This window comes from Aythya marila, assembly GCF_965140915.1.
Source record: "Aythya marila genome assembly, chromosome: 7".
Classification (NCBI taxonomy): Eukaryota; Metazoa; Chordata; class Aves; order Anseriformes; family Anatidae; genus Aythya; species Aythya marila.
In genome coordinates, this window is record NC_139048.1 from 13355120 (window position 1) to 13368011 (window position 12892).

General features: G+C 44.9%; 1 protein-coding gene across 2 annotated transcripts in view; it reads right to left on the reverse strand.

Annotated features, from left to right (window-relative positions):
• Window positions 1-12892, reverse strand: part of WBP1L (WW domain binding protein 1 like) — a 54852-nt gene that overhangs the window by 39004 nt on the left and 2956 nt on the right. Inside the window, exon 2 of one of the 2 annotated variants that reach the window (XM_082765452.1) lies at window positions 2001-2144. The exons of the other annotated variant lie outside the window; for it this stretch is intronic. Within the exon in view, the coding sequence (XP_082621578.1) occupies window positions 2001-2027 (27 nt within the window). The 5' untranslated portion in view covers window positions 2028-2144. The remainder of the gene's footprint in view (window positions 1-2000; window positions 2145-12892) is intronic. 2 annotated transcript variants of the gene reach the window in all.

Here is a 12892-nt window from a genome sequence, read left to right on the forward strand (position 1 = left end):
TATCTCTTTTCCAGTCTGAGCTGCAGCACAACATTCATTCCTACTGACCTCACTTTTCCCCTTGGATGAGAAACACGCCCAGGAGACTATCTTGATCAATGCAATCTCAAAAAGTCCTTCACCTCATGGACGAGAGCAAATCTCACAGCATGACAGAAACCGACTCAGGGCCAGCTTGAAATTCTCATGTTTTATTTAACCTATTTCAAGTCTTACTAATATCTAAATATTCCTTTGATACCAGGAGTGAAAAAGCCATGGTGGTGGGCTGGTGACACCTTGCAGCTTGGCTTGACGTGACCCCCAGTCTGTGTCGTGAAAGCCTGGCACCAAGACGTGTATTAAGACACTGCACTCACACCAAAGGGGGGCGAAAATGCTGCTCAACCCTAATGAGAGAAGGTGTCCTCTGGTCCTACATACGGCCTGAGAAGCGAGAGGAAAGAGGTTCTTTGTTCTCTGCAGCCTCCTTCGGTTGTGCTTGAGGCCTGCATGCCTCCTAAGTTACGGTCACTTCCTGTTGACAGACACGTCCTTCTGCAAGCTATTTCATCTGTTTTCAAAAAGACAGACAGCATTTTTTAACATTAGCCATTTTTTCCTGTAAGACAAATGATGGCCTTCATGTAACACACAATCAAGACTCCAAACAACTTGTGGTCCATCTCCAAATTGCTCTGAACTTTGCGTTTGGCAAAGTCTCGCTATTTTCTGTTCCTTTTGTTTTCCATCAGCAGAATAAGAATAGCATTTATCATATCAGACACAGAGGCAGAGTCATTAACATCTGAAGATAGTATCTATTATTTTACGCTGTGCAAACGACCGGACATGTTTTTTCATGTTAGTTCAGTGTCTGCATACGTATTAAAAAGTACCAGGATTCATACCTAAGTAAAAGATCACAGGTTTCAGAATTGGACACTGCAAGGTTTAATGATTGGTCCATAGTGAGGGAAAACAGATAAAGTCATCATCCCATTTGTGAAAACTAGTAATTGTAGATGACAACTGTATTTTCAGGGCCAATCTTCAGGCAATTAGCAGAGAAAACTGGGCAACTTCCTTTAATTTATCCCCATTCTAGGCCAAGGATCAGAAAAAAATCATAATAATAGTTACAAAAATAAAAATCAAGATAACTTTTTTTTTTTTTTTTTTTACTCCACAACAGCAAGGAGACTGGAAGCATAACTCACCCTAATAACTTTCTGTAAAGGGAGGATTTCATTGTTAACTATGGTAAACACCAGATTTATATTTTCCCTTGCAACCTGCCAATCTTGCCATGACTCAGAAAAAGTTTCCTTTGTACTTCAGCAGCTCTCCATTTTCAGTCTCCAGCAAAAAAAAAAGATGGATAATAATTTAGGAAGATTTCTAGCCGTGCACTGTTTTGGGTTGTAATCACAGCTACAGGCCAAAAAATAGAGACTTAAAATATAGACAGGAGTTGTTTAGTGGTATTCCTTTGCTAAGCCAGAACCTTAACACTGCATTTATTAAGCAAATCAGCATTTAAAAGAGGCAGAAAGCTCAAGGCTTCTGAGATATTTGATGGGAACAGAACATTTTAAGTGGGAAATAATAAATATAATCCCACTTGTCTCCAAAATAGCCAGGGAGATGGTAGCAATAAGCGGCATCAGGAGTGAAAATAAATGACCTCGTAATGTCTCCCAAATTTCCAGGCACTCAGAACTCCACATGAACAAAGACTGACATCTCCCTCCCCATCCCTTGCAGAGTACACAGATATAAAAATATATTTAAAAGACAGCACAGAAATCTCAGTCAAAAAATGCCACAGTGATAACTCAGGCGGTATTTTTTTATTATTGGTTTTTTTTTCCTCCTGTCTCCATGCCTCATAAATACTTTTTGTACCTCCAAGCACTGAGGAAAGTCACCAGGGATTTCCCACGGCAGCAGATGCACGGGAAGCCAACTCGGATCCCAATTTCTCAACTTAGGAGGACAAAGAAAGAGAGCACTTGTACCGGCTTTAACATCTCTTTTCTTCGCATCTTCAATTCTCTAACAGATTCTAACAACCGGGACACCAGAAGTCATACTGCAGCATCTTCAACTTCTTTCCTGAAGGACTCCAGCTACTGACTCCTGATATGCTGCCAACCTGGTCCCTGAAACAAGCCAGAGAGCGTTCAGGAAACGTTCAGGAAAAGGTTGGGAAGTATGAGGTGGCTGCAAGCAGGTCCCGGCATACAAGAGATCAGGCCCCTGACTGCAGGGATTCACAAGGGTGTCTAGATCCCAACACATCCCAAAGAAATTGCAAGGACTGGCCAACCTTGGAGAAAGGAATCAGTGAGGACGAACTGCAAAGCTGTGAGGGTCCACACAACTGAACTGTCTCAGGCCCTGCAGTCGGGAGAATGTACAGTCCAGTGAGTTATAAGCATTAAATTTCACCCTAAACTGAAGCCTGCATCCCCTGACTAGAAACCAGACATTAAAGGCAAGATTAAAATATGAAATTTCATACAAAGATTTTGATGTGAATTCTGGAAGAAACAAGGAAAAACCCAAGCAAACAACCAACCTTTTTTTTTTGGTGAAGAGCAGCTGCCCTGAAGAATTTGAAAAGTCCTTTGTCCAGAACTATTTGTTACCATCCCAAATGCTCTCCCTGCATTTCAACATCAAATCATGTCTCTCTCCAAGATCGGTTTCTTCCTGTTTTCTTCAAAGGCTGTCGCAATTCAGAAGTCATAGAAAAGCACACCAACAATACCAGACTTGACTAATGCATACTTTTTTCTGCCAAATGAAGTCTCCTTTCTACTTTGCACCCTATGCACTGAGCCACACACTCCTCTGGGAAGACGCTACTTTTATTTCTGCTAAATCACTGGGAACCACACGCAGATTTACAACCACATACAGCCATATATAAAAGTCCAACAGGAACTTTTGCTATAGAAAAATCTGCTTCTAGTCTTCACTTTCCACTTGAACCCTTAATTCTGAGTAGCAAACATTGTTTTTAGTTTAAGCAACTACGCATAAGCCTTGATGAAAGGTGTCAGGGGTATAAAAATATCCATTACCACTCTGGACTAGATTTGAACCGGTGACCTAATGATGTGACACTCGATAGTTCTTTAACAGTCCTGTGATCACAGAGATTTGCATCAGCAAATACTTAAATCCCAGGAGATGATACTTCCTGGGGATAAAAATGTTAGATAAATGAGATCTTCTGAAATACGAGCTTCTAGATTTGTGCAACTCCAAAAAGCAACAAAATGCAAAGAACGGTCACCAGATTCCCATGAGTTTCTTGAAGATCCTTGTACTGCGTGTAGACAAGCACACAACTTTGTGCCAGAAGTCACAACTCACAAAGCTCAGCTTTCATTACTAGACAGAAGTAGACAGAAAAAAAGTCCAAGAAAGGCATCCCTCTTGTCTTTAGCAACGCACCAAAAAAATCAAGGCACGTTTTGGATCAAAATGCACAAACAACCCCACTTGGAGTCAACGATTAAAAACTAATATTGGCACCATCTGTCCGTCAACTGCATCGTACCAGACACCCAGAGCTTGACATCTAGCATCTATCCTGCCAGAACCACTCTGGCTCTTTATTTATTTATTTTTTAACCCAGGAACACCAGCACCCTGGAGCTGTGCCAGCAGAGGTGGGTGCAGCTCCCGGCGAGGCACGCACGTGTTTCTCACCTGGTTTCACAGAGGCACTGGCTGAAAGCAGCCATCAAGTTTCCTCTCGAGGTGAAACATCCTGTGGTATTTTATTAGGTTGCAAAGAAATTTCACCACGGTGCATCTGCTGGAGAGGCAGACAGCCCGAAAGCACAATCAACGCTTCCCATCAGAGGGAACATCCTGCTTAACATTTTTAAAGTGCTGCACGTGCACAGGTGCTCCATTTCATTGGAGAGCCTCCACACAAATAAATTTCCCGATCAATAGCGCTATCTTCAATCTCCCTGATGGAAAAATAATACTCCCCTGAATAGCCACCCACCCCCCTCCCCGCACACGTGAGTAAACTCAGCCACAAGTGCGACCATTACTACAAAAAGCCTCTCGAGAAAAAGCATCTGTACGGCTTTCTGCCTGCCTGGGGGATGCGAGTCCTTTGCTGGCTTTGTTTATAAGCTACAGATGTACTTCAAATGCCCTACGCTCGCCCGTTCACCCACCCCAGACACACCAGCCAAAAGCCCTTGGCCATCCATGTGAAGACGGTCACGTTCTCGGTTTGTACCCAAGAGGCACGCAATTTGGGGTTTGCCCAGAAAAGCTGCTTATCATTGTTAATTTTAACAACACCATACGTATAATTAAAAGGTTTTTTAAAAAAAGAAAGAAAAACGTAACATAAATTACAAAGACAGAAGCCATAAATCTTCCGAAAGCATCAAAAAAGATCACAGCAAAGCCTTTAAGGGTAAGGAACCTGGTTTCATAAACACTCTCTCGATTAACCCTTCAGAACAGATACGATCTCTGCTGTTGCTGAGCACGTCTGCCAGAGCTTGCCAAAGAAAGCATGAGCAAGCAGCTTCAAAGGCAGAATGACGTACCTATGGCAGTAAACCCTAATCCTGGCTGTGGAAACCACGCAATTGAAGTTAGTCATAGAAAATGGGATTAGAAACTCTAAAACAAAACAAGGGGCTGGAGGAACTAGCAGTCGTCCTGAGATCCTGCTGAAAATCTTGAGCAACTTTTAAACTACCGTTCTCAGGGATGATGAAGAGAATAAGACTAAGATCTCTCACAGGAAACCTTCAGAGGATGAGGATAAGGACCAGGTCAGGCTAAAACCTCACACATCAGCCCTGCACGGATGCTTGGCAAGGAGAGAGGCTGCCAGCGAACAACCCTACTGCCTCCTCCAGGAATTCAAGGGCATGGACCCCTAGCAAAAAGCCTGTGTGACCTGCCTGTGCTTCGTAGATCAGAGCAGTGGCACACACACCACGTGCAGGGACAGAGGGTGAGTTTTGGAAGCTATCTGGGAAGTACCGCAATCTTCTTCCCACAGGTGATAACTCATACAGATACATGCATCCAAAAATGCTGCAACTGCTCAAGTGACCATCTTTGCTAGCACCCTATAAAGCAATGGCAGTAATGCAGAAGTTGGGATTTCTGAGGCAATCCTCCAAGGAGACACAGTCACCGTGACTTTCAGAAGCTCCCCATGTTTCTCGCACACTAACATCCTGGACAACAATGCTGGATATTTTCCAAAGACCAGACCTAACACAAATCACAAGTTTACACAGCCTGCATGAAATTCAGGTTTCAAAGAATATATTTTCATTTTAGGATGAGCTGATTTCCTAGCTCATGACAATCTTTAAAAAATAAACCATGTTTGCACATAGGGTCAGGAAGAGATCCTAAAACATGAGATCCTAAAACAACCATTTGTTTGAAGGAGCTCACTGCCAGAGAAGCTTCATCAGCAAGTACCAAGTACTCAATTCCTGATTATTTCAGAAGTCAAAATTAAAAGAACACAAAGACTTGCATCAGGAAAAGGAAGGCAGGGGAAGGAACAAAGACAAGCAAGGAGAGAAAATAATGCCGTGAGAAAACAAAGAAAAAGAAAGAAAAAATAAAAGGCAGACTGTCATGATCTAAGTGTTGATGAAATCTGCTCCTGGTCGATATGGAACGTGGCCATACAGTACCAGCCGACAGTCTGCTGACAGAGGGCATATTCTCCCTTTGATCATTCTCCAGTGTCACTGGAAACCCACCAGGGCTTGAGGAGGTATCAGGTCTTTGAGAGATGGGTATCTAACCTAGCACGCAGACCATGAATGGAAGCAGAAGTGCCTCCTCCCCTCCTCCCAGGACTATCACTTGCATTTAATGGAGCCTGAGTGGTCGGATTTCAGCAAGCTCCCCCAGTTTCTGCCCAGACATCAGGCTCCTTTTTCCTTTAGAAAGGCCTCAGTGAGATCCCTCTCACCAAAAGGGGAAGGAAACAGGAAAATATCTGAGGTGCCACAGCTCACATGCAGGTCCTCATGCTGTTCAAATTCATGGTGAGAGCAGAATGGCCGCGTTATCTCCCATTTATCATTGACATTTCCACGCCAGTCTTTTCTCCTTTGCAGCCTGGCAGATTCCAGCAGAGCCCCACAGAAGGGTGACCTTGCAGCAATGAGAAACCATACAGTAATACCAGGTAGTTCCCAAAATCCAAGGTCATAGCAGTTTCAAGCAAGGCACATGAGTGGAAAAGACTGGGAGCACTTGAGGACCACCCTACAAAAACCTCAAAGGTAAGCAGACCTGCACACAGACACAGAGAAACTACAGGAATTCTGCCTTCACCAGCTGCAGGATCCTGATATCAAAGGGCAGAGACTCTTCCCTACACTTGGTCAAAAAATTGAAAGAAAAGGAAGTTAGGGCATTTCACACACAGTCTCCTGAAAGATGAAAGCAAAGAGGGGATTTTTTTTTTTGTAAGTCCTTGCTTAGAAGTTCAAAAAAAAAAAAGTCCTCTTAGCTTTCTTTCTGTTTAGGCAGAGACTTTTGTATTTCCAGTGTTGCGAAACAGAAGACAGAAGAAAACAAATCTACTTTGCCTACACAGCAGTGCCAACCAGGAAAAAAAAAGCCACAAAAGCTTGTATAAATACGTGCATGTCCCTAAAACAGATGCACCTATCAAAGCACTGTTTAAAGTTGTTTCAAGTTGAGAGCCTACCTGAACTTTGTGTTTGCTGTCGAGAACAATTTTACTCAAAGTAATAACCCGAGTTGAAACCAAGTAAGAAATAATCAACTCGGTTTTAATTGGTTTCAAGAAACGCGATTTGCAAACGCTCCCCATAGCCAGCTATTGAATACACGAGTTGACAGAGCCCAGAAGGCACTGTGATGAGTGACTTAAGTGGAGGCACCCTACACCCACCAGCATTCCTGCTGAATGAATGTGAAATCGGCAAGAATTGCTTTTATTTATCTTACTAGAAGCGTTTCTTGGAAGGTCTGGAAAAATTTATTTCAGATGGATTTTTTCAGCTGAGAACAAAGTTGCATTTATTATAATTACGCACTCCCCGATGCGGCCGGCCTTGCTGAGAAAGAACATTAAATTCAGCTGCACACGAACTCACGGAAGTGACCTTTTGAATGAAAATGCTGCAACAAGAGACTTGTAGAGCATTCTCACCAAATAATACCCTACTGTCTGCAGCTTGCAGATTAGTGCTCAGACCACTGATTTCAGCTGCTACTTACACAGGCACAAGTCCACACGAGGTCAATCAGCTGAGAATAAATCATGTTTGCTGTCGACTACAACATGGAGAGCTGTACTTGGGAAACTTGCTCAGTCTCCAGTCCAATTTGCTTTTCTGAACTTTTTTTTTTAAGCATCACGCAGCAGCATAACCTTGCAAGGCACTTGAAAGAGGTCTCTTCTGCGGGACACCCACTATCTAATTTAAATAAGAGGATCAAAGGTGTTATTGACACACACAGCACCACCTCTCACTTTGATGAGAGCAATGAATGCAAGGAGGAACACCCACCACCCAGGCAGCATTGCCCTGCTCGCTCTCTTCAGAAGGACAGGAGGGTGATCCAAAAGCCCAAGCACGTGAGGATGGAGGCACGTTAGCCCTAAAGAGCTAGGAAATCAACCTAGGAGGTTCGTTTCATCACCTAAGTGAAAGGAGCAATGTGAAATGGCAAGCAGTGCTTGTTCGGACACGGAGAACTTTCTTTCTGGTGTGCAAATATAAAGCATCCTCCTTAAGTGCAGCAGATCGTCTTACTCTTCAAAGAAAGGTTGGGCATTATGAAACGCAACCCATCCTCTGCAGAACGTGAAGCAGATGTCTGAGCCTTCCCAGCAGCCGGGTTGCTGGGCAGTCAAATTCCCTGCTGCCAAAGAAAGCAAGGCAAGCCCGCGTGCTGACGTCCACATCTCAGGGGCATTTGGAAGCCGCTCTGCCTGCCTGCTTTGTGGTTCACGGGGCTAGGAAAGAAACTGCCCTGTTCCGAGCATCCGAGGATTTTTCGAGCCGAAATGCACCATAAAACAGTCTGTGTCAGTCCTGCAGCAAGCTCTCCTTTCACAGCTCTGCTCACTGAACCTGCTGCTTTGCTCTCAAGTCGGCCTTCCTGCCTGCTGCTGCCTCCAAGGGGGGACACAACACATCAAATTCAGACCGCGGACCCAATTAACCAGGAATTGCAAAGAAAAGCTTTTGCTTGGAATATTCGTTCTCTGTGCTGCGGCAAGCACAGCACGTGCCATTTGTGAGGTGCACAAAAGCCTGACCCTCGTTGTGTCTTCGCACGTTGATTATTTACAGTAATGCCTTCCAGACAAATGGAAGAACAGGCCCCACTCAAGCAGGGCAGAAGCCAAGAACCATAAAACCGTGTCTGAACAATTAGGTAAAGTTTGACCATACTACTCGAGGCTATTGAAAACCTCTAGACCGAAACCTTGCAGAAGAAAACCAGGAGTTTCTTGGTTACCAATTAATAATTTAAACCTGAAGACTCCCCATCTAGGCCTCCAGCTGAAGAGGAAAACTGTGCACTATTTATACACCAGGTAACACACAATTTCCTCGTATTTTGACACACACACAAAAAAAACCCTGCAGCTCATAGTACATTCACCATCTAAAACGATGGCATTAAGATGAAAAATATGAAATTGTTTGCTTAATATCAAATGATACGCCAGGGTCAGAGTTGAAGAGTTCTTGCAAAAAACAGCAGGGTACCAAAGAAAGGACACAGAGGCACACCGTGGCTTTTAAAAATCACTATTTTTGATAATATTTTAAAATTCACCATCAAAAAAAACCCTGCCAGCAACTAAACCCAAGGCATTTCCTTAAAAAAATAGTAATAAATCTATTTTTCCCCTCATCTTCCCCCTTCCCACTAAACCATCAATATACTTCATTGTCAAGAGCTCTCCCCACCAGCGAACATGCAAAATGCCTGCTGTTGGGGCAGGAAAAAGATGGCAAACAGTGTAAGACCCATAAGTGAACGAGTTAATGGGTTGAACTGGGGAAAAGTGGTATTATTAAAGCCTATTTCTTTCATTGAAGATGTTAGTTAGAAGTATAAACAAGCTTTACCTTGCACCCTGTCCTGCAGGAAAGGGAAGTGCCTTGAGAAGAACTGTTGGCAGGCAGTGCCTGTGCGAGAGAAGAGCTAGTGATAAGAAGAGCTCTCACAAACAAAATTTAGGGTCATTCATTTAAGAGTCTGTCCCAACTTGTAAAATGCCACTAGAGCTTACGGTTTCCTACAAAGAGCAATGAAACTATGAGGAGCAAAATCATTCCAGACTTCCCTGAAGTCATCTTTTAATGCAAGGACGGTCTTTGGACTTCGCAGTAAAGGGACACAAGGGCACAGAACAGGTCGGAGGAGAAGAAAACTCCCCACTTATTTCCACAGCCTAACCATTCTCCGATGGTTTAATACAATCACATACTCTGGGAAGACCTGGGAAGGACAGAGATACAACAACAGGGCACGACAGCAAGAAAATCTGTAAAATAACAAGCCATAAACATGAGAGATTTAATAATCAAGCAGATGAGATGTAAAAGATTCCTAGGGGATGCTCCTTTTCCCTACAAAAGAGGAACAGAGCAATGAGACAGAAAAAAAAAAAGTCAATACAGCCAAAAAAAAAAAAAGGGAGAAATAAATTAGGAGATAACTCTTGTTTTTGACACTGCAATTTAAGACAGGCTTTGTCTGAGTCCAAGTGCTAAGTGTCAGTAAACGGAGACAATCAGCAGTGACAGATGTCTGCAAGCCTGTTTTATCGGAGCTTCAGATCACAGGAGGCTGGAGAGTCAAATGAAAGCTGTTTGCGAAGTTTGCTTCTGCTACAAAGACAGAAGTCAAAATGACAAGGTAATTTGAAGACAACACAATGCACACGCAACCCTCCTCCTCCTCCTCTTCAGCCTTCGCTGTTTGCAAAGCGGTCGGCGACCCAACCGAGGAGACAACGGGTGACAAAAGGACCAATTCATCACACCGAGACCCAGACATGAGTCATAACCTTCACACACAGCCAGGTAGCTGCATTAAACGTTTTCCAAGCACAGAGCAAAGGTCCTTCTGATTGTATCTGAAGAAAAGACTTCCCTCCCCGCAAGAAGGGGGGGCACTTTTGGTAGCTTTCCCCATGCGATCACAGCGATTGATCCACAGGAAGGGATGAAAGCAGCTCAGTGCCATGGCCTTGAAGATACTGCAGTCTTAAAAGTTTTGCCCAGTCTCTACAATATCCCTGTATAATGCCCACCAACCCTTCCAGCCCTTCCCCTGGGGATGATGCCAGGCATACCACACTGGTCGCTCCCAATTCCTATTTCAGCCAGCTGGGACTGATTTGCTGCCCCCAGACAGTGCAAATACTGTCCCCAAGACCCTTTTATGCACGATAACAGCCTGAATTTCTGCTGGAGGCAGAAGACGTGCAGCTCCTGTGGCTGCCTGTTGGCCATCACTGGCCACCTGGGATTTAAAGAGGATCCCACATAGGGTAAAAGTTGATTTTTCATTCAACTACCAGCGTGGCATTAACAAATAAGAGCTTACTACAAAGAGTCAGGACACAGGTGAAAAGCACAAATCAGTTCTGCTTATTAAAAAGCCTCTGAAACATCTTCTGGCATGGCATTAATGTCTGAGCTTCCTCCTGCTTCCAACAGGCAATGCTCGACACCTCTCACACAGGGAAAGCTCAAGACGGCTGGCGAGATTCCTGGCAAAACACACTCCTCATAACTGTCTCTACGGCTTATCATCCTCTTCCCCCTTCAATTTGCTGTTCAGCCAGCAGGAGACAAAAAAAAGAAAAATTAAAGCAGTTCTGTAACCACTGGAGCTCCATAAAGCCGACCTCCTGTCAGGTTGTTCCACAAGGCTGATTGACTTTGCAGCCTAGCCAACTGTGAGCGCCGACTGAAGCTTTTCCAGAAGCTAAAGCATGTATCAAGCCAGTCAATCACCAGTTCCCAAATTTCCTAGTGCTTAATAAGCTGGCAAGGGTAGCTTGTCACTCAGTGATGACTCCCTATTTTCTTAAGATCTCTTCGAGTCTACCTGTTTTCAGAAGTTGCCTTGAAATCTTGGGCTTCTTTGAGGTCTCTGTCAAATTCGGCTGAAGTTGGACAACGGCTTCAAAATTAATTAATAGGGAGGCAGATACACGACCTCCTTCTGTGAACTTGTCTTTGCATCAGAACCCACTGTTTTTGTGGGTAAAGTCACTCGCCACCCCACAACAGGACTTTGGCAAATCGGTATTTTGACAGGCTCCCCTAGCCTCGAGTAAAGCCAAGGCTCAATTTTTGCTTTGGATCATGATCCCTCCCAGATTGCAAAAAAATAAAATTGATCTCTGCTCTTGAGTTGCCTCTGAAATTCCTATCACTGTCTGCACACCAGAACTAGAGACGAAATAAAAACCCAACACCACTAGGAGCAATAATCTTCCACCTCATAGTTATGCCAAAGATTAAAGAGGAAAGAAGGGAGAATCCTCTTCTGATAATGTGAAGTTTGTGGGCCTCCTCCTGCAAACAAGCAACACCCCAAGCTGCCTCTACACAAAATAAAATCTCCCCTCTCTCTGTGCAGGTCCTGCACGGTGCTCTGTGACGGCTTCACAAGGCATTGCAAAACAAGAGGGGGATGGAAGGATCTGTCCTCTCCATGAAGTCGTCCAGAGGCACCATCCAACGCTCCGTGCTCAATTCCTTCCAGCTCAGAAGCAAGGACCAAAACCTTGCCATCAGGACATCTGCAGCGAGCATCTCTGCCCTGCTGTGACTGATGGTCCTGCTGAGATTGTCTGTCACCAGCCCTGACTCAAGGACTGCTTTTGGGATGTCCCTAACACGTCGTGTCCTTTCTCCTGTGCTGCAAAACCAGGGCCACAACCCCATCAGGAGCAGTTTGCCCAGACATTTTGGATTAGCGAACCCACCGAGACAAAGGCAGGACGGGAACGTGTCCAGCCATAAGGTCACCAGCTAAATGCATTAAAAAATTGAGGAGATTCTCATGCAGCTAGGCAGAAAGGGCAAATTCTTGCCCTGTGCCCTGTAAAACAGTGCAGTGCAGGTTAGAGGATGCGCTCAGCAAGGAGAGGTTTGCAGAGGCACAGCCACAACCAAAGGGCACAGCACAGACACAGAGAGACAGAAGTCAGCTTCAACATCACGATGGTTTAGTAGAGAAGAGCAGCAACCGCTGAGGACAGCATCCCTTGGAGCCCAGGGGATGCCATCTGCTGGACGCTGCCGCTATCCAGGCGGGGTGACCCGGCCCAGCCCTGCCTCGCCGGGAGGCCGGAAAAATCCCCTGGCAGACAAAACTTTCCGAGTTCCCCCACAGCTCAGCACAGCTCCACAGAAGCCGCCCGGGTTTATTCTGTAGGGGTTGTTTGGTTTTTGTTAATTAGAGTTTGGAGGGCGGCGAGGAAACTCTCAGAGTGGCGATTACAGGTCCCAGGCGCTGCAGCCACCCCGATGAAAATTGCCACACTCGTACCCAGGAGGCACCCGACACTTTCAGACCGGGCTTTTTTTCCCATCTGCTGCACAGCTGCAAGGAGAAATCCTTACAGAGCTGTGTGCCATTGTGAGGGCCATTCACCAGGGGAAGAATTTGAATCAGTGGGAAAGCGTGCTCTGCAGATGAGACGCTGGAGTTCATGGTGGTGTACTCATCGTGGTACGAGCAGTCCTGAATCCCATCCGCACAGTTATCCCGAGGTTCTGCTCCAAAAGAGTACAGGACGTACTTTGATCTCTGCTGCCTCCTGCCAAAACTGTGGAAATTGGCAAGCCAAAACCCAAGAATCCCC